At 31.9% G+C, this 20654-nt stretch overlaps 1 protein-coding gene across 1 annotated transcript in view; it reads right to left on the minus strand.

Moving 5' to 3' along the window:
* Positions 1-20654, minus strand: part of LOC129223055 (sodium-independent sulfate anion transporter-like) — a gene marked incomplete in the record, with an annotated part of 130798 nt that overhangs the window by 48847 nt on the left and 61297 nt on the right. Inside the window, 9 exon segments of the mRNA XM_054857620.1 lie at positions 3243-3287; positions 5456-5528; positions 6642-6835; positions 8706-8787; positions 8892-8946; positions 11474-11559; positions 12196-12281; positions 13665-13860; positions 17561-17811. Coding sequence (XP_054713595.1) covers positions 3243-3287; positions 5456-5528; positions 6642-6835; positions 8706-8787; positions 8892-8946; positions 11474-11559; positions 12196-12281; positions 13665-13860; positions 17561-17811 — 1068 coding nt within the window.

Below are 20654 nucleotides of genomic sequence, written 5' to 3' on the forward strand. Positions count from 1 at the left end.
ACTTCAGCAAATAAAGCGTTTACTCATGTTCTTAACACAACAAATATCTAGTTCAACATGGAAATGATCTGTGTCATGAACTAGCTATCGCTTTAGTTCATACTTATATCTAATGGAAAACGTGGGGAAACATCTAGCAAAAAATTATATGAAAATGGGAGCAAAAATTTTTTGACCAAGGATTTTAAATGAGCGATAGAGCAAGCATGGTACAAAACATTATGAGCTCCCTCCATAGATAATGCTAAAATTGAAACTTCAAAGTAAAACCACGTGTTTGATGTAATCAGAGGTAACAGAATCAGAATTTTTTATTCAGATTTGTAACTTTGTTTCTCAACCTTAAACATAATTTATAAATTGCCTATAATTATGGGACAACCTATTACCTGTTCTTCTAAACAAATTCAACACATCGTCGCCTCAGAGCAACAGTAGGATATCTTACTATTGTTTCTGGGGTTAGATGTTTTATTGCTGCTCTGAGGCAACAATATGATACTTTTTCTAATAAATTAACACTAATTTGTGCTTCACATACTGTTTATTACAGTGGCGCCGACTCCATGGGGCTTGAGGGGGCCCGAGCCCCCTCAAAAATCTTTTTGAGGGGGCATAGCCCCCCCAATAAATCAAGAAAATTTTAAGTTACATTATGCTTTCCAAACTCATAAATTTATCTTTTATTTTCCTTGTTTGAAGATAGTTTACCTTGTAAAATATATTCAGTAATGAGTTAAAACAAATATTTATTACGGTTGTGTAAGCAGGTTAACTGAAAACGAGTGGTGCGAATGATGATAGTGTTACAGTGCTGCGAGTACAGTAAAAATTTGTCCCAGTGCGCGAACTTACGGGTCAAGTCTGTTGCCGGTGGGCAGCGCTGCGGCGCGCTCACCTAAGTGTTGCTGATCTGGAAAAATATGTATGAGAGTTTGATTTGTATATAAAATGGGAGGCGTGATAGTTTTGAATACTTTTGGGAATCGTGTTTAAAAGAAAACCTTCACAAAATGATGATCCTTCCCTTCCTCGGAATCAACGTGTACCAAAGAAGTATGAAAACAATGAAGGCAGCTCGCCGCATTCAAAATCCCAAAGGAAAACATTTGACTCGCGCTACTTATGCGAAATAGCTATAAACACAATTTTTTCTCCAGTATTCAGACCTAACGCGAATTCCTCACCGCAACACGAAAATTCTCGGAAGGGAATCGTGGTGTGTTCGTATCAGCTTTGTTATTGGTTACTAAAAAATTTTTTTTCATGAATGTATCTTTATCCTTTTACCATCACTGAGAGTAGAAGTTCCCTTTTCATTTTAAATGCGAAAGTTAATGAAATATAATGACACCTAAGAGCGCTGTTTCATCTAAAGTTTGTGAAGATAAAAAGAGAAAGTTTCATGACAATTAAAGAAAAGCTAGAGCTTCTTGAAAAGCTGATGGTCAACTAAAAAATGCGTTGAAGGTAGCACGAGAATTAGGTATGAGTGATTCTTCCGTACATACAATTACAAGTCAAGAAAAGGAAATCCGTAAAAATTCACCGAGTAGTGTCTTGCAAAAATTTATGAAAATGGAAACTGCTCATGTATTGTGTACGAATATCATTAATTGATCGACTGTACAGTACAACTAAAGATGTATTTGCTTTTCTTACTATATACTGTGTCTACCGTATACCAGTTTATTTTTTCTTTCTTTCCCATTAATCATTGATTTTGTACATCGTAGCAGTATTTTATGTTGAATAAAACGTTTTTTTTTTAAAATACAAGTAAACATTCAGTTCTTTATGTAAGAGACAGTAATGTACAGTTAGTTAAGAGATGGTTTTTAACAGTTTGAGGGGGTGTTTACAAGTGTCTAAAATAATTGGGTATGTTGTTGCATGAAGACAGTAGTACTATTTAATGTCAAACTTGCCAATTTTTTCGGAAATGGGCATTAGAAAAACTTTTACATGAGTGCGATTATCTCATTGGAGCACTTACTTGTGACTGAAAAAAATATCAGTGCATACTGCTGAAAGTAATAAATTATTCTTATTTGTCTTCATCACATAAATTTAAGTAAAATAAAAATATAATGAATGCAATACACTGATGTTTAAATGTCTAATAAATATTTAATAAATAGGACAGAATAGTAATGAATGGGATAAAAATTGAATAAGTTTAAAATAATAAATTTATTTCATAAAATCACTGCCCTTTGAGGTCAATAGTGCATCTAATCACTCATGTAACTGGACAGCCAATTCGTTCATTAAAGTAAAGCCACTTTTTACAGTAAATGCATTTTTCCAAACCAGATATTCCAGCTGGCTAAAAGGATCAGTTTTGTGAGCTATATGTTGGGCACTACTGTTTTAGAGTATTAGAATTCCCCTATTTCTATGTTTTATTGCCTGACTAAAGTCTTCATTTTAAAACCTTCAACATATCAAGATAAACTCTGAAGAATTTAATAATGAACTTTTTACAAGTAGTTAAAACGAACTCGGATACAATTGAATTACACTTTTTGAGGGAGTGTGGCAAAATCAAGAAAGTGTGAATCAACTGCTACAGAATATAAAATATAAGAAGTACTGAAAATAATGGTGGTTTCAAAATTAGTAATGCCCCAGTAGTAAAATCACATCATAAAAAAAGGTGAGCGGCTGTTACAGAAGCGGATGAAATTGGATTCCAAAACTCGGATTTGTTTTTGAGATCGTTCAATTTATATGCAATATTACTAAATCACTCAATTTTCTAGCGCTCTTTTAGTAATTGTTGCTTTCTTACTGCCCAAGACATTTTTTCATGACTTGAAATAAATTTCCATGACTTTTATGAAAATATTAATTTTTCATAACTTTTCCAGGTCTGAAATTTGTTTATTTTTTTCCCATGACTTTCCAGGATTTCCATGACCCGTACGAACCCTGACTCAATGAGTTTTTCCTGTAAACTGACGTAGTCGCCAAAGCAAGTTGCCTAACATCACCAGGAGACGTGTGACTTTCAAGTCTTAACAAGCTCTACTTAAAATTTTAAAAAACTGTCAAAAATTTAAGTGTTTTTTAAACATCACATTGGGTTTTGAGTTTGCAAGAGCTTTTCGTTGTCTTGAGAAAAGAAACTAATCATTTCCCCAAAACAAACCACATATTCAAAGGATGTATCCAAGGTTTAACAAATTTTAGAGCATTTATCCATTTAATTAAATGAAATGTAGGAAGAAAGAACTTACCAATAGCTATCATTTCCTGAGTTGCATCAATTTTCTTGCCTTTGGCTACATAAAAGTTTAAGCAATAAATAAATACATAATGCAATAATTAATTACAGCAGAAAAGTGCAAACATTCAGTAAAACAATCAGAAAAATCATTTCAACATTAAACAAATGGTGACAAATGTTACAAGAAATAAATATAATCAGGTTTATAAAAATACTATCAGCATTTATTTTGATTAGAACACACCATTAAAATTGCAAATGTTGCTTGATTGTTTTCTTAGAATTTTTATGGAAAAGGGAAAAAAAGAAAATAAAAGAAAGAAAATATCTCTTGTAGTCAATGTCTCCTTTATGTATAAACCTCTATTTGTGATATACGTAAATTTTTATTTACACTCTGAATTTTTACAGAAACCACAAATTGTGAGAATATGAAAAACAATGTACACAAATTAAAAAAAAATCTAGAAATAGAGAAGAAAGAGAACAATAACTTAAACTAAATGGTTATGAATTAATTTTTCTTGCAGTTAAATACATTACAGTTAACAGAAATACTTCAAAATTAACGAATGGACAAAGAAAATATTACAGAAATGAAGAAATATTCACCAACTGCTATAATTTTTTACAGAAAATTTAACTGATAAAAAAGTAGGCAGATGTACATACAAATATTTGAACTAATATATATACAGTAGATTCTCTCTATTATGAACACTCATGGAACTGAACAAAAGTGTTCAGATTATGGAGTATTCATTATAGAGGAAGACTGGGATATGCGATAGCAGGGACCATCAAAATGTGTTCAGAATATCAGGTGTTCAAATTAGGAAATGTTCAGCTAGAGAGAGATTACTGTATATACCTAAGAATATACAAAATATAAAACGATGCAGGAACCTGCATAATCTACGATTTTGCAAGTAATCTCTAATTGTCCGAAAAATTTCTACTTTTCAGCGAAATGTCTCATGTTTTTCATGTTGGTTTCTATGAGTCTTCAATTTCATTTTTGCTTTGAACTCTAAGGATCCTTTTAGCATCCTGTGTTATTGACTAACCAATTGTCATTAATAATGAATTTTAGAAAATAATCAATTTCTGACTTTTTTTTAGTTGAAGTTTCTTATTGAAAATAAATGCAGTACATTCCCAATTATCCGCGGAATTGTGTGGCACCAGTACCATGGATAACCAAAATCATGGATAATCGAAAAAAAGGTGTAAAAAGAGTGGTAAAGCAGATAAAAATTGTCTTTTGCTTCAAAAATATTGTATTGTATGTAAAATGTGATTCAGTGAAAATAGATGGGGTATTAAAAATTGTTGCAATTGTACGCAATGGCTTTAAAATATCAATAACATTTGCATACACTTCAACTACAGCTAAAACGTCAACAAGGTTCATAAAAATGCACAAAAGAGCTAAAAATTGCATACGGATTAAACACAGTAGGCGCATCTTAATGTGATCACTTTGGGACAAATAGAGTTTGATAACATTAACCGATTGATAACAATAACCGAAAAGAATCCAGAACAAACAAAATGATGTTTTTTTTCTTCAAGAACCTTTGTTTTTATTAACTGATATGATTATCAAAACTTTAAGAAACCTAAAAATAAGTCCTACATTTGAGTAACTCCCAAATTTTTCAGACTCCTGCCTCATTGTTTTCAGAGCAATAGAATTCCTCAACTTCAAAAATATATGGCCATTCTAAATGTCCTTAATACTTATTAGACAAAACTAAGTTTCTAAAAATTTAAAAAAAACTATACGTTTGTTAAGTTTGGTAAAAACTGAGGCTAATTTTTTCAAATGATGTAGACTGAACTAACCCAGCTGCAAAAGGATAGAAATTTTCGAAAATACCTAGAAAAAAGATGCACATGCAAGTTTAGACATCACCCCTGAGGGCCCCTTGTTTCTATCACTCATGACAAATCAAATGGGAGTCCCTCGGGAAGAGTAGATAAAATATAGAAAGGGGGGTAGAAAATAATCCTCAGCTCCAAGGTTTTGAGGTCTAAGGGGTAGAATCTCATAGTAGACGAAAATGAGCATGTGTTACAAAGAAGATGCAATCAGGTAGAAACATGTAACAAAATGGGAAAAACAGTTAAAATGCATAAACTTTGCACCGAATCTGTAAATGCAGATAGGTATAAAATTCTTTTAATTCACAAATTACTTTGTAAATACAAAGAACATACCAAAAGATTTAGCAATAGCAATGGCTTCTAATATACTTAAAAGAGGAATTACTGCAACTCCAGATCCCATCTCCTACATAAAAAAGATAATTAAGTTAAAATAATTGAAAAATAAAGAAAGATCAGTCAAAAATAATAATAAAAAAACCTATAGCTCTCTATTAAAGAGAGATAGGTTTTATATTCATTTCTATTTGAAAACAAAATAATGTAACATAAATTTAGACAAGTTGCTAAGATAAAGTATTAATGGCATGTAAACCAAGATATTTAAATTTTTAACCATATTCTGGGACGGTCAGCATTAATCAAAGTTGCATTAAGTGATGTACTCTTCATTTTAATGACAATTCAATCATAATTCTAATTGATACATCATAACTTGTATAATAATTTCTAGCATTATATTTGATTAGTGGGCTCTGCCCCCTGCTCATTAATGTTTCCCAACCCCCAGAACTGGTGAGGCAGTCCCATTAAGATTGCTGCACTTGCTCACTGGTCATTAAAGTTTCTAGTCTAGCTCCAATGACCCTTCTTAACTCTTTAATACAGGAATTACGAAATTGGATAGATGATTCTTATGTTAATCAATAGTTTTTGAGCAAAAGTATGTTACAGCTAATTAATAAATTCAAATTCGTTTGCAAAGGAAAAAATGTGATGCAAACAAATTTTTATTTATACATTTCAATCTGCCTATTTCTGTGCTGATCAAGCGTTGGTTAATCAGTTATTTTTTAAACAATTTTGTGAAATTAAGAGAGATACATTAGCTTTTTGAAGCAAAAACACGTTAGTCGTTTAAAATAAAAGTTTATGGCTAAATCTGCTAATTAAACAAAGTGCCAGTTTTTTCAGTTATTTCAGTTTCATTCCTTGAAAGCACTATACGTTGAATCACATCAGCTATATCTAACATGTGACATGTTTCAACTGCAATGTGCAATCATTGGTTAATTCACAAAAGGTGTCAATTGATGAGTTGTAATGAGATCTTTTCTTAGCTTCCCCATACTGGTTTTATATGCATAGAATATTTAGAAATTCCCCTTAGACATTAAGAAATTTTCTACATAATATTAAAGATAAAGCCTAATATGCACATGAGAAAATTTGTTATGCCAGGAGTTTACAAATATTTTCAGTAACTAACAGAAACAGAAAATTTCAGTCACTTTCTTACTTTTATAACTTCTAAAAATCCTTTATGGACCGTTTGATTTGTGGCATTATTAAAATAGTTAAATTCAAATTCAGGAAACGCAAATGATGGAAGACCAGGTTTAACACTTGGATTCAATGTTAACGCATTGATATCATATGAAAGCAATATCGCTGCAATACCAGTGAATAAAATTACCAATAAAGCATTCCTTGCTGAAATAAAGAAAAAAAACAACAATTAGTTCCACCTTTTCAAGCACTAAAGTAGAGCTCTTTTAAGTAAAGCAATTTTATTATTTCAAAAACATGCATACTAATTGAATAAAAATTAAAATAAATATCAGCTTTTTCTTTAAAAAACATGAGTATGCATTAAGTGTACTGATGGAGAAAAAGAGAGACAGAGACATAAAATATCACACACATTGAAAATAGGACAATGCAAATAAGTTTCAATATAAGCAAGAAAAAGTGGTATCGGGGGCTTAATTCACTTGACTCAAAATTTGAATTAATGCTTCGGTATTTATTGGTTATAAAAACCATTAAGTCCTGTTCTCCAACTCAATTCAACTTATCTCTAAATTAATTGATAAAACAAACAGGTGTCACAATTAGCTTGTGCATGAACCTTTAACGTTTATATTGAGTTTTGTTAAAGAATGAATTCTATAATCAATAACTTTATGCTTACCATTATTTGTAATCTAATATTTACCAAAGATTTGTAATCTCATACAAATTTACAATAGTACCATAATTTGTTATCTCATAATTTGAATTTTATTATCAATAATTTTATGCTTACCATTATTTGTAATCTCTCAATACTTTTTATTTTCTTGGGCAGAAGTATATGCACTCGACATTTATGCTTTTGGAATCTGCGAATTCCAATCAAATTGACATCTGAGAGTCTAGTTTATATTATTTGCAAAACTTATTTAATTAATATAATAAATTTAATAACTTTAGTTAATTATTTTGTTCATCATAACAGCCACTGGATTGCTTCACAATGCAAATTCCCATTCATAAAACACACACACAAAATTGAAACAGAATTGTCTTAATATATTTTTGAATATGTTATAGGTTGTTGAAGGTTGTAACTAACAGTGATGTGGTCACAAATTTTTCAGTATAGGAGCCCCGATGAGAAATAGTTGAATACCGAGTAGACGACAGCGAACTTAGTTCAAATTTAAGTGTTCAGGCTGATAAATGAGGTTTTCCCGAATCAAATAGATTGCTTTTATTGTTTAAATTTAATTATTTAACTCCATAAGTACTGAATTAACGTGTAATATGAATCTACAATACAGTTGGTGATAAATGCATCCTTAAGAAGGTGATGGTAAAAAAGCAAGGCAAGTGCTCCAGTTAATTCTACGGATAAACCAACCTTTCCCTCAGTTTTTACAATTTCAGTCTTTATAGGATCAATCATTTTAAGAGCAGAAGGGCTCAATTATTACATACACATTCCTTTGGCTTCTGTAGGCTGTAAAAAAGAGCATTGAATTTTAATGGTGAATAGCAGCTACAGAGCATGGAGTAAAAGATTTTAAGAACTGAAGTAAAAAAAAAACTTTGTGGTTTCAAATCCAAAGGCAGGAATTCTTCTAAATAGGTATTTTTTGCAACCTTTCCAATTAAACTAAAATCGAGACAAACCTATAATTATTTTGGGTAGCAAGAGTCATTTAATGCCATTTTCAGGTCCTTATATTCAAATGGTTGGGTACTGTATTAGCAATACCCCCCGGGGGCACAGAAGTACCTCCCTATCAAATTTGATTGAGATTCGACGTAAATTGAGGGTTTGTATAGGGAACATACACACACATATATTCTTTATTTTATTTATATGGATTTTATAAATTATCGAATAAACTATATACTACACATAAATAAAAGAAAAACAACAATGCTTTAAAACCTATGTTATAGAAAAAAAAAGTATGTTAAAACAAATTTTATGTGCCAAAAAGATATTTTCCAAAAAAGAAAGTTGCACAAAAGCAGCAAACATTTGCATAAAACTTTTAAGAATGACATTAGCATATAATAAAATACTTACCAGTACCGAATGTTTTCAACACTATTTCAGTTATTCTTTTACACATTTCAGAGCAACAGCTCATTTTGACTCTGTTTGCATACTGGACATAACAGAAAAACATAATGCATTAGAGGTCAAATAAGATAAAAGTAATTGCAGTTGATTAAAGTACTTGTATTCTTATTCATTATGTAAAAAACCTACTTTAAGTGCCAGTAGGAAGAATACACTGAACAATCCTACAGCCATATCCCAATATCTGAAATCAAAATTATTAGTTTTAAAAATCTAAGCAGTAATTCAAATCCAGTAACGACTAAACACATTGCAATCTTAACTTCTAGAAAAATCCCCCCCTCCCTTTTGCAAAAAATGGGTTTGCACTTAAAAATATTCATGAATCAAGACTCAATGTATTTCCCAACCAAATACACTTTATCCCAAAAAAATATATGCACACAGAAGAAATTGAGCTACACTCACGAAACTTGGCAGGCATGTAGTGTATAAGGAAAATTTAGAATAAAAGATAATTTTATTAAGCAGTTACAGCATGCAAAAGGTTATGAACATGAAGGTCGATAGAAAGGAAGGTTGGCAAAAGGTTACAAATCAGTAAGTAATAAAGCCACCTCTGGCAGCTATACAAGTCGAAACACGACGTGGTATCGAATCAATTAGGTCACTTATGAGCCCCTGCAAAAGATCATGCCATATTCTTTGCATTGTTAACTCCCCTGTATCCCGGGATGGCTGCAGTTGCCTTCCCAGCACGTCCCAGACATGCTCTATTGGCGAAAGGTCTGGTGACCTGACTTGTACGTCATATCCCAGAAGACAATGTTGAGAGATTCACGCAGTATGTGGACGAGCATTGTCCTGCTGATAAATGGCACCTGGGCGACTTGATAGCATAGGCAGAGCAATCAGTGTTAAAATGCTGTCCGCTTATCTGCGAGCTGTTAAAGTGCTTTGGAGAGCATTTAGAGGTGATCATGTGTCCCAAGAAATCGCTCCCCACACACACCTCACACCTTGTGAAATGGCTGTATACCGCTCGACAACAAATGCCGGATCGGAGCACTGGCCGGTGTGCCTCCCCACACATTGTACGGTGATCTTCAGCACTGAGACTGAATCGGGATTCATCATTGAAGATCACACGCCTCCAGTCTGTTACACTCCAAGCTACCCGAGGTCAGCAAAATCCAGTCAACATTGACTGTGATGTGGGGTCCGTGGCAAGCATCTTAATGGATGTCGGATCCTTAAGCCAACTTCCCCAGTCATCTCCTAATGGTTTCCCTTGATACCACCAGATGCCTGAAAGGAGCTAAGTGGCGTTGAATCGATGCTAGAGACATTGTCGGTGGCGACGTAACCGCTCTTCTGATTGCAGGATCCTCGTATTTGTGTTCCTGGGACGCCCTGACCCTCCACGACGGTAGACTCTCCCTTCCGTGATCCACTGTTGCCAACACCGAGCAACAACCATATCACTCCGACCAAGGTGGCGGCCAATACTTCTGTTTGACCAGCCTACTTCTCTGAGGCCTATTATACGGCCCCTATCAAACTCTGTCAGCTGTTTGTACTGCTACCGGTTACATCTTAGAGGGATCTTAAGTCACAATACAGTCTACCAAAGTCAACAGTTTCAACTGAATAGCACAAGTACTCATGCTTTTGAACTCTCCCACCTGTGCAACTCACATGCTTACAGCGCGCTTAGCCTTGTTTCATTGACACTGAAATTTTAATCATTTGCATATCGGCTACCAAACTGCATCTGTGACGAGATTAATGATTGTGGCTCTAATTCTTCTAGGTGCATATATTTTTTTGCGACAGAGTATATTTAATTACACATTTTGCTCAATTTAAAATGCACTTTTATATGGTTAATCAAAGCCCACACAAGTCCTTCTTTAAAATCTATAAGCTATTCTCTTGCCTAAGCAATCCAAAGATATTTTATCACTCCTCTCTCATACCCATCTAAAGCTTAGCAGTTCACAACAGCATGGCTTTGCATTTCTTTCTATCGACCTTCATGTCCAAGGCTACAACTTGTTGCAAGCAGAACACACTCCCCCCCCCCATCAATAGCTCCAATAGGTGCCAAGTATGGACTATAATAACACAAGGCTCAAATATTTGTTAGAAGTTCTTACAATATTACCTTTCCAGATGTTTCATTAATTTTGCTCAAAGCATTTCAATTGTAAAGAAGTATTTTATCCTGTCTAAATAACTACAAGTGTCATTGTAACCAGAGTTTCACAATGCAATACTGTTACCAAATATGGAGCTACTTAACATTAAGAAATATGCCATAAGTTCGGGACTTAGGGAAAGTAATATGATATCCAGGTGTTTGACTTTACGTCTTATACAATGGCCAGTTTGAATGGCTGTAAACAAGTAATCACCAAGTACAAAGAATTTTTTTTCCTGAATTTGGAATAAGTGTCTTAACCCCCTTCCCCCAAATTCTGTGGTTCTTCAATAATAATTATAATAATTTTAAAAAAGAAAGGATTTTGGTGTAGCCCTGGAAAAAAGTCCCCCTTTTTAAGAGAGGTTTAAAAGAAGAAAAACATTTTTAGAGATAAAGTAAACATGGCGTAAGGGCAAAAAAAAAACTAAAGTTGCAAGTGACACATACATTTCATAAACTTTAAAAAACTCTATTTTGAGACATCTTTTGTAGTGATTTTTATTAATATTTTTAATAGCTATTAAAATACAAATAAAGAATCAGAAATACAAAACACAATTCTCACCTGATGTTTCCTTCTTTAATTCCCAAAAAGAAACGATAGATATCAGATGCAAAACTCTCTGATTTAAAATAAATTCCAAATATACCCTAGAATAAATAATGTATCAAAAACATTAACTGAAATCCAGTGAATAAAAAATGTATACAATAAAGAAATTTGAAATTTTTTTTTCAGGAAATTAAATAATAATTAAGAAAATTTAAAAATATTTTGATGCTGCATTGTTTAAAATATCTTGTGAATTTAGAGTTCAACGACAGCATATATGTCTGGATATCCTTGTAAATTCCAGTCATATTACTGTTACTGTCATATCCATGACCACTGCAGTAGTTAATAGGACATAAAATTCTTCTTCTATCATTGTCAAAATTTAATTGGCAGTGGTCTGTCCAGTCAACTAGAATATTTCATATGTTCTTTTATCGGCACAAAATAAAAACTGTTTGATTAATAGGTTATATGCTGAATCAAGAGTATTATTAACAAATGCTAGAATACTGATTTGAAACTTTTTTTCAGTACAATATTTCACACTTCTTGGCAATGTAATTTTGTAATTCATTTTGGATAAGCTTTTGAAAGTTGGTTTTACCTTAGACTTATTGTTTTAATAATTACTTTAAAATACAAAATCTATGTCAAAAAATCTAAAAATAGAAGCAATTAGAAATACATGCATTAAAATTGAATACACTAGTAGAAAATTGTAATCAACTTACAGATAACTGAGTTGTAGCAATTGTTATTGCTGCTGCTGATGTAAAACCGCTAACTACAGATGATGAAATAAAAGTGACTAGAAAACCTGAAATAAATATGCATATTAATGGGTTTAACTCAAGCTAGTATTAAATAATATGTTTTTGAATATTAGATCATACAATAAAACATTTAAATACCAAAGAGAATTGAATTAGTTACTTTAAACAAAATGCATATACAGTTGATAATTGAAACAATCTGCTGCAACTTCATATAACATACAAGAATTACAAGTTTTTCACAGAGGAATAGAAAATGTGGAGTAAATAACAAAGCTAAGTAAACAAGTACCTATGTTTTTTCAATAAAAAGTTGACTTGCTTCATAAACTAGCCAAATTGATATCAAGGCAAGATAAGTAATACCGAAATTTTTACCAATTTTTTAAAATAAGTGAAAAGGTTCAATTAAAGAGCAAAATCCTGTACTTAATTAGAGTAAATAAGACCAAAAAAATACCTAAATAATCTTAGACAAAACATGTAATATGAAAAAAAAGTTGTAGAATAAGTTAAAAGTTTTATACCTTTAGTTAAGCATGGATTTGAGTTACTCTTTAGTTAATCAATTAAGTGTACCAATATAGCAGTTACTAAAATATATTGTTCACAAGAAATACATTAAAATTGTGCACTAACTGAAACTGCTGTTCAGGTGAGAATGACAGTGGCACAAATCAGTTTCCAGGTTGCTTGCTGATTGGATCAGCAGCCAGAATTTTCTTCCAGAAGGCGAATCATTTACTCATAACAGTAATTGCACTTAATTGACTTTCTGTCAGAAAACCCATCGTAAATGTTAGAATGACAGAGTGTAAGCCATTAGAAGTTACTTTAAAACAAGTTACAAGTAACTTTTTATTAAAGTTGATGCCTAAGAAAAAAATAACCCATGTTTAAACACAAATCTTTCTTTTGAAATTAAAATTTATGCAGTTCTGATTTCCTTTAAGAAATTTTTACAAAACTCCAGGGATGCACCTCCATCCTTCCCAAGAGCAATAGTGCACCTCTTCAAAAGTTAAACTACCTCCCCCCTCTAATAGTGAAAAGTAATCCTGAAAACAACCCTTCCTAAATATTTCAATGGTGCAGTAAGTGGCATCAACCTTCCTTCATGGGCACCTCTAATAATCAAAACTATTATAGGATAATATGTAGTAAGTTACCGCGCATAAGTGAGGACAAAAGGCAAAACTACAACCAATGTACAAATAGACCAGTAATAACTATTCTATTGATGTTTTGCTTGTATGTTAGGATGACTTAAGCCATTCTCATTCTAAACAATACATATGTACAAATTATTTCATCTTTAGAGAATTTTTTGAGGAGGAAAAACAATCTTTTAAAATTATAGTATCTTTGCATAGTGTTACATGTATTGAAATAGCGTGCAAAAGTTTAAAAAAACATGTAAGACTTACCTAAATTTAAAATGCCCATTGCCAGTTGAATGCAACCAGAGAGAAAAGTGATCAAAATGACATAAGGTACACCACCAGCAGTAGCATGTTCTGCAGTCATGAGAGACATTATAGCTGTAGGCCCAATTGTTAGATCTTTGCAACTTCCAAATATAGTATACATGAAGCATCCCATAAATGCCGTATATAAACCATACTATAGGATTTTTTGAAAAAAAAAGTTAGTAATGCCCACAATGAGGATAGTTTCAAACAAAAACAGAGAAATTAATGCATCATTGATTTCTGCATTTATTAAGTTAAATTTGAGTTTCTCCCAACAGACAACAAAATTTAAAAAAAAAAAAAAAAACTATTATGAAAATTGCACTATGAATGGATGTGGATATACTACTTGAGAGTATTTTCCATAGACAGAATGAAAAAAACTTTATCATATAAAAATAGATTTTCATTTAAATAGTGTAAGATGAATAATTAAAACCAAAAATTATAGATATTAAATAATTTTTCCGTATATATGATCAAATAAATATTATTAATCCATTTCATTTCAAGATTGACCATACTTTCCATTTTCGACTTTTGGCCAGGTTTTTGGTATAAACACTCCTCTGTGAGCATCTAGTGTCATACTTATAGGACAGTTTTATTTCACTTCCCCAAGAAAAAAGCAACAATTGGACCGAAATGTCTCTTCATAGTTCGCTTAGCTTCTTTATATCTAAACAATAACTTATAAAAGGGGAATTGCCAAGTTTTATGCTTCAAATAATATGGGGTTAACTGGGTTCAAACATGAAATTGAAAACATATTTGATTAATGTATAAGGTACCGTCGGCCTCGCTTAATCAAATACCCTCGGTTCCAAAAAATGTTTGATTAAGCGGGGTATTTGATTAAAGGGAGAAATATTCTCTATCTTACAAATTGACAACATTTGTCTAAAAACGTAATACAGTAAAACCTCATTAAGTCGTCACTCAAGGGACAAAAAATTTTTGACCACTTATGTGGAGTGACTACTTATGTGGAGTGGGAAATGAAGGAGGAAAAAAAAAAGCCTTACAAATATTTATGAATAGCAGTAGAATTCTGTGAGAAAAACAATAGCTTATGTAATCAATGTCTATAAATTAGTGGAAATTTTAAAAAGAGGGAAAATACTAATTATAGTTACTTTGTTTTTTTTTCTCTTATTATAGTTACTTTGTTTTATTTTCTCTTATTATAGTTACTTTGTTTTATTTTCTCTTATTATAGTTACTTTGTTTTATTTTCTCTTACTTATACATTACTTAATAACAACTTATTTTAATGTAGTTACGGTACATTAAAACAATCCTTCAATGTTGACTGATGAAGTTATTGCTTATGGAAAATAACAATCTCTTCTAACATACATCAAGCTTTAAATTTTGTGTCTGTAGTTTCTGGAATAGATATTTAATACTGACTTTCTCCAGGTATTAGATTTTGTCTGTCTTGCTGGAAGGAGTTTAATTCATACTCTCAGCACTCGGCAGGGTCACAGCAAGAAATATGCTTTGAAAGACCAGAACCGAGGATCGAGATTTCAAGGAAGATGACTATCAATCAGCCTTTCAACTAGGTCCGACACTATTTTCTAAGATCGGATAAGGAAAAGGAATTTTGGAAAGCAATTTTTGAGTGACTAGTTAATCGGGTAAAATTAAATTTGGTGACCAGCAAAGAAGGATCATTTTACATTTATTGTGAATGAGATCTTGTCGGGAGCAAAGAAAAATGACCACTTAAACATAGTGACCAACTTAAGCGGTCGACTACTTATTGAGGTTTCACTGTAATAATGAATCAAAAACTATATAAATAATCAATGTTATAGTTTTTTTTTTTTTTGAAATAAGCTAAGTGAATGACAAAATAATACAATAGTTTTGTATATATATTATAAGTGCACATGAAAATTACAAAAATATAACTTACTACTTGAGTTATAAACTCTTTTTTCAGTGCTTTTTTTGGTAAAAGTCCATAATAGTGAATTGCTTGCTCAAGGAGTTAGGAGTTTTAAGAACACTTTTCTAACTTTTCATCCCTCCTTGTCAGCCGTCTTTTACGGAAAAAAATTATTAATTTACTATCATCTGAAATGTATTGTATTTATTTGAGTAATTTCATTTAAATATCGATTGCAGCCTTTTTTTTTTTTTTTTGGTAATGGCAATGACAAAAGAAATAAGGTAGAATAGTGAAAATGCTTGATGAAATGTGAATGCAGTGTTCTTGTACGTTGGTGACAAAAAATATTATTTTATATTTAAGTCAATAATTGTTCAGACTTAATTAATTTTTAATTTATTTTACAAAAAATTCTTAGCAAAAATCTTTGCAAAAACTGAATAATATTATTCAATTATCTGGAGAAATTAATTTATTAAGCGGGGATTTTTAACATTACGTCAATGGGGAAACATTCGGTTCCAGGAGGTTTTATTCATATAAGCGGGGTATTCGTTCATCAGTTACCTGATTAAGCTGACAACACCTTCTTTTCAAAGCAATAGAAAAAGTTTTCAGCTAAGAAAGTCAAAGATGATGGGGCTTCTTGTGGTGACTGCTGCTTAGCGACAAAAGCCTAAGCAGTTATAATTACAATAAAAACACATAAATCATAAAATGTAGATGATACCAGGAACTAAAATTCAAATTTTTTAGAGCAGGGGATATTGCGTTCGAAGCTTTTTATGCGTGAGAGTATCAGATTTTTGAATGAGAGAAAAAACATACCAATATCATTTGACTATTTCATCCTTTTGTAAAATGTACATTGGAAAAGTTTGGGTTTGATGTGTCTTGTGCAATATCTGCTACTTTATCCAAATCTTTAAAATCACTTACTTTTATCTTACTAAATTTATTCAAATATTATAAAATGTAATTAAAATGTTTACTTAAAATCATAATCAAGCATAAACTGAACTTTTGTAAAACGATACAAAAGGAGAATATCAAGTAATATCTGAAATTTTTCGATTAATTTCCAAGTAGTAATAGGTAAAGAGCTCAAATTAAGACAAAATAATGTTGCACAAAACAATCACTGTTTAACAATCTCTAACATCCACACGTTAGGGATTGATACACACATCAAAAGCGAAATTTTCAGGTCTGTTAAAAATGGAGCATTTCATTTCAGAGGAACAGTACGTACAATTGACAAAAGTTATATTATAGGGGAAACATTCCTTTTTCAGGAAAATAAATAAAAACAAATATTTTACTTTTAGATATACCCGTAAAATTTTACATAACAATAAACACCTCAAACCACCTCAAAGAAAAATAGTGTTGTTTTTCAGAAATTCTAGCTGTATTTTTTTGCAAATATTAAAAGAAAAAAAAATTCATAAACATTTTGAACATTCCATGATGGTAGGGCCAATTTTAGTGGCCCATTTTAATGTAGGGATCAGAAAAATTTCAGTGGGAATACTACCACTTTGTACTAAATTTTATCTCCTCCTATACTGTAGAGTTAGAAATAAGCAGTCAATAGGCGTATTTTGTAACCAATATTTAAATTTTCATGTCCAGACTTACAATACTAGGCATCACATTTGACACCTAAAATTGAGGATCACATAAGCTTTTCCTCTCCAACTCAATGGGATCACAACCTGCAATTAATGTGAAAGAATGAAAAGAAATATGTTCAGTTTGAAAAACCTCAAATGGATTTTTGCATTATTTCTATTCAATGGATTGTTTTTCTTTTTTTTGGTACCTCATTTGTACTTAAATAATCAAAAATGGCAACAAGACTTCTCATTTTAGCTCCAGGAATACTTAATTCACATGCATAACATCTTGATTGACATCCTTACTTCTAACATTGCATGAGTATATTTACCTGAGGTCCTAAGCCAGCTAATGAAGCAAGAGCTAAACCTTGGGGAATAACTGTGAGAGCCACTGTCATGCCAGCAATCAAATCACCTTTTAGGTCTTCTAAATTGTATTTCGGTAACCATACAAGAAAAGGCAATCGTCGTTTTAAAAGTTCTGTAGTGCATTTTTGAGAGCACCATTTGCCAACTCTTTTGACAGGAGAAGATCGGCAATTACTCAAAGGCTGGACTTCTTCAGCAGATTTAATATCATCTGAAAAAACATTAGGAATATTTTAGGAAATATGTAAAAAAATATAATTAAAAGAAAAATTTAAAAAAACACACACAAACACATAAAAATTACAGTTTAAGATTATAAAAAATGATTGTAAAACAATGTAATCACCAGGGCCGGATTTGGAAGTGTGGAGACCCCGGGGCAACAAAGGAGAGGAGGGGATCAATGATTTCGAAAAGATCATGATTTTTGAAAAATCCGGTACTTTGACACATATCTGAATATTTTGATATATATGTATATATCTGATATTTTCGTTTTTTTTTTTTTTTTTGACCCATGAAAGTTAGGATATTTTGTAAAAATTTTATTGTAGAGGCCCTTGGTTTGTGGAGGCCCAAGGGGACCTCCACAACAACCAGTACAAAGGGTGAGTAAACCTCTCCTCCGTCTTGGTCCGAGATAGTACTAGTAGCCCTGGTAGATGCTGGTACACAGCATGATTTAAAAAATCTTTTCAATGAAAGCCTACCTCAGACCTTATCTTTAAACGTGTTTTACTCAAAACTTGAAAATCTGCACTCACATCCCTTTGCTTCCCACTGCTTCAATTTATTATGTGTTACTTTTTGCAAATTTATAAAATTAGATTTTTTATGACTCAGTACTTATTACAAATGCTTGGTAAACTAGAAAATAGAAAGAGTAAATATAATTGTAAAATAGCCAGAATTTTATAAGTGTTGAAAGTATATAAAGGGCCACGGGGAAGAATGATCATAGTCCACCATGCTCAAATTTTCCTCATTTCGTTTTTGAGCTTGAAATCTTGAATCGTTTCCAAGTTAGCCTCATTCTTCCCTGTTAAAACTCACTCACTATGATGATTCTTGTCTGAATAATATTTCTCTTGAATACTGTCTGTAATAATCTATGTGTTCTCATAGGTTAACCAGAGTTTTTTAGAAAAATGGACTTTGATCGTTCTTCCCCGTAGCCCTTCATATGTAAAAAGTTATAGTAATTATCTTTTTCTGGTTTCTGCAAACATTGTGTGTTACAAGCATTACCATACATAAAAAAATAACTTAAGCACTTTGAATTATCATGTAAAACATGCACAATTTAGGTGAGTGCACATATGGGGTCGTGGGTTGTTTATTTGTCAAAAAAGGGGTTGCAATGTGCAAAACATTAGGAGCCACTGCACAAAAAGAAAAAATCTGCACCCACAAAAAGTTCAGTGTATGTATCTCAACTTATATCAGCCCTCCCTACCTTGAGTGAAAAACTAAAAGGTTGCCTTAAGTGGTTAATAAAATAAGAAAACAAATGCTACACTTGTAGTTTTACAAGTGCTAGAAATTATATTTATTGTAATAATTTTAATCAATTGACAACAAAAACATGCAACTAATTGTTCACCTTTAAAATATAACAAAGAATAATAAGTGTTTCGTCAAAGAAAAAGTACGATGTACCATTGACTATCAATGATGCATCAGGCCTTTCATCACACATAACCGCAATACTGTCATACTCCTATACAACCTAGGATGATCTAATAAAAATGGAAACAAAATTACACAATGCATTCATTGCCTAATTCAGGAATAAATAATGAACACTTAATAGAACAGCAGGGCCGCAAGCCAAGGCCCCTTGTCAATTGGTAATCTGAGCATCCCCAGTAAAACTTACAAACCTCAATAATTTCTAATTGCTCTGACACTCATGCAAATTTTCATGCATCAATCTGTATACAAAGTAAATAAACTTACTTTACTTTAGGGGAAAAAAATATCAGGTGCTATCTGTCGAAAAGGTTTTTTTTTTTTTTTTTTTTTGTTGCTGTTATAAAGCTGACAGTAGTTCTCTGGTAGTTCTGCCACTCTAGAGGATATTGACAAGTGCCTCCCCTCTATTAAATAATAATAATTTTTTTAATAATAAATTAATAAAATAAAAATAATGGTAAAGTGCTTAAAATTAAAGTGAGTTTCTAGTTAAATTCCAAATTGGGCTTTGCATATCCAATCACTGCTACACACTTTAAATTATCCTGTTTGGCATTAAAGTAGTGTACCTATCTTATGGCACTGAAACATATATTAATATTTTAAAAAGGCTTTTAAATCATGAAATTTGCCATCTCTTAAATTAAATTGAATTTCTAGTTAAAATCTGAACTATGTTTCGCATATCCAAGCACTAGTACACATTCTAAATTAGTATTTTTAGCATTGAAGCAGTGAATCTTATTGCGCTGAAACATATATTTATACTTTAAAAAAAAACTCAATTTCGAAATTTGCCGCCCTAGGCAGACGCCTACCCCAAGAGCAAGAGCCGAGCCTGAGAGCTGAAAGACCAATCAACTCTGTCTCTCATAATGAGGTTTAATCCTGTTAATAATATATTTAAGCTACCTTGGGTTAAGTAGAGCTCAGGTTTCGGATTACTCAAGCTCAAGCTTGTCGTTTAGGGGAGCCAGGAGCCATGGTGCAAGGAGGTTTCTGAATCAAAGGTGCCTTCCTAGAACCTATTGCCATTCTAATACAGTAAAACCTGTAAAGTTGACCACCTGTCTATGTTGACCGCTTTTGTCAGGAACGGAATTAGTCCTATCTTATATAATGAAGGAAAACCTCTGTAACTTGACCACCTCTCTATCTTGACCATCTCTCTATATAGACAGGTGGTCAAGTCAAGCCACTAATGAACACCAAGTTTGGATTGGAGTATTGTAAAAAACCCTTTGTAAGTTGACCACTTGGTTTATTTTTTAAAATTTTATTTAGCAAATTATTTTTTTACTATTATTATTATTATTATTATTATTTTAAAGCTTTCCAAGAATAATTCTGATGCTAGAC

Source organism: Uloborus diversus, chromosome 5, assembly GCF_026930045.1.
Source record: "Uloborus diversus isolate 005 chromosome 5, Udiv.v.3.1, whole genome shotgun sequence".
Classification (NCBI taxonomy): Eukaryota; Metazoa; Arthropoda; class Arachnida; order Araneae; family Uloboridae; genus Uloborus; species Uloborus diversus.